Source organism: Cebus imitator, unplaced genomic scaffold (assembly GCF_001604975.1).
Source record: "Cebus imitator isolate Cc_AM_T3 unplaced genomic scaffold, Cebus_imitator-1.0 Scaffold214, whole genome shotgun sequence".
Taxonomy (NCBI): domain Eukaryota; kingdom Metazoa; phylum Chordata; class Mammalia; order Primates; family Cebidae; genus Cebus; species Cebus imitator.
Window position 1 is genome coordinate 3,622,705 of NW_016107529.1, and position 1,937 is coordinate 3,624,641.

The following is a 1,937-nucleotide window of genomic DNA, read 5'->3' on the forward strand; positions in this document are numbered from 1 at the left end:
AGATCGAGACCATCCTGGTCAACATGGTGAAACCCCGTCTCTACTAAAAATACAAAAAAATTAGCTGGGCATGGTGGCGCATGCCTGTAATCCCAGCTACTCAGGAGGCTCAGGCAGAATTGCCTGAACCCAGGAGGCGGAGGTTGCCGTGAGCCGAGACCGCCCATTGCACTCCAGCCTGGGTAACAAGAGCGAAACTCTGTCTCAAAAAAAAAAGAAAAAATGGCTCCTAAAAGTCATTTTTTTGTGTGGAATAATTTGGTTTTATTTTTGTTTTTTTAAATGGTTAAGCAACTGGATGTGTGGAATAATTTTTAAGTGTTTTAAGAAAAGCTATTTTCTCCTGTTTTGTGTTTGTGTTTTTTTCCAGCTTCAAGGTATTGCAGCATGCTGATTGAAGAAGGAGGATTGCAGCATTTATACAACATCAAAGATCATGAACATACTGATCCCCATGTCCAACAGATTGCTGTGGCCATTCTGGACAGCTTAGAAAAACACATTGTGCGCCACGGGAGGCCACCTCCCTGTAATAAACAGCCCCAAGCCAGACTAAATTGATAGCCATAAGTATTGGATAATTGAATCACAAAAATCCTTTTTGTGATTGGTCCATTTGAAATATCTTACCCTCTGTGATGTTTTGGGGGTTTCTATGACAAGAGTCATAAGATCAGTTTGGGATTGATAATGTATAGTACTGCCCATGTGAACAGTCTCTAATTTATCTTGTGGTTTTTAACTTATGAGACAAGAAGGGTCTCTTCCTTTATCATTGCCTTTTAGGAAATTTTCCACATCTTTCAGTGTTTGAACTTCCTTGTGCTTGAGATTCTACAGTTTTATGGTAACGTTTGCACGAACCCTTAGGCCAGACTTTTCTGATCTCAGAGTCCCTTGCAGTCAATTTTCAGCTTCACATAAGCTGTTTACCTGATTTCTGGCACTGCTTCAATTATAAATTTTATACTGCTTCTGTATAAAATGCCTTTATTCTCTCTCTGTGTATCTTTTATAAGATGTCCTTCTTAGTGTGGAAGAAGGGGAATATGGATCATCTTGTGGAAGCTAATCACTGGCAGGAGCCTAGATGGCTGGCAGAAAGATGTATGAGAAAGAAAAACTATGAAGGGAGAACAGAGTGTAGGAACTGGGAATTGCTTTTATGGTATAGGTTTTAAAATGAGACAGGCTATCCTGCGGGAGCCCATCTCTCTTGAGGCAGTGAGCAGAAGCTTGTTCTCCATAGTTATACCTAGAAGCGTGGACTACTACTTCCTGCACAGACTGCTGGTTATTCCCTGGGAATATTTCCCCAAGCACCACAGTATAAAATATTACAGCATTCTGTGTTAAAAACTAACTGTCTAAATCTCCGTATGTCGTATTGTTGTGAAAATGTGATTTAAAAAAATTATTGCCGGTTATAACTGGCTATTCTTTTCCTCTCTTTCAAAGTCATTTTTGTTCAGTGGAATAGAGACAACAACATGGTGTTAACCTCTCAGTTAAAATACAATTGACACCAGTAAATTTTGCCATGAAAAGTTAAAATCTCTTCTTCAAAATATGTGTATCTTCTTAATGTGTTCATGTTGGAGAAAGATGTCTACATCTCACTGCCAAAACTGAAAGAGAAGAATTAAACTATTTAAATGGTAAATGTAATGATTCTACTCACAGTACATAACAGCACATATTTTTGATGGATTATTTTTTAGACAATTACCTTTCCTTAAGATACCTGATACAGTAAAGAATCACTTAGATCAGCAATAGCACTTGGGAGATAGCAAGTCACCAAGAAACTTAATTTTCACTTAAATTTTTATTTTGTGAATAAGGTTACTCTACAATTCCAGATAACTACATTTTTTTTCATAGATGGCCAATGTTTTTAGTAAAGATTTAAAAAGGAATATTTACATTATAGTGCT

The 1,937-nt window shown here is 37.3% G+C and overlaps 1 protein-coding gene across 1 annotated transcript in view; it reads left to right on the forward strand.

The window, feature by feature from the left end:
- ZYG11B (zyg-11 family member B, cell cycle regulator) overlaps positions 1-1,658 on the forward strand; it is a 91,661-nt gene extending 90,003 nt beyond the window's left edge. Inside the window, exon 14 of the mRNA XM_017548811.2 lies at positions 371-1,658. Within this exon, the coding sequence (XP_017404300.1) occupies positions 371-561 (191 nt within the window). The 3' untranslated portion in view covers positions 562-1,658. The remainder of the gene's footprint in view (positions 1-370) is intronic.
- The last annotated feature ends 279 nt before the right edge of the window (positions 1,659-1,937 follow it).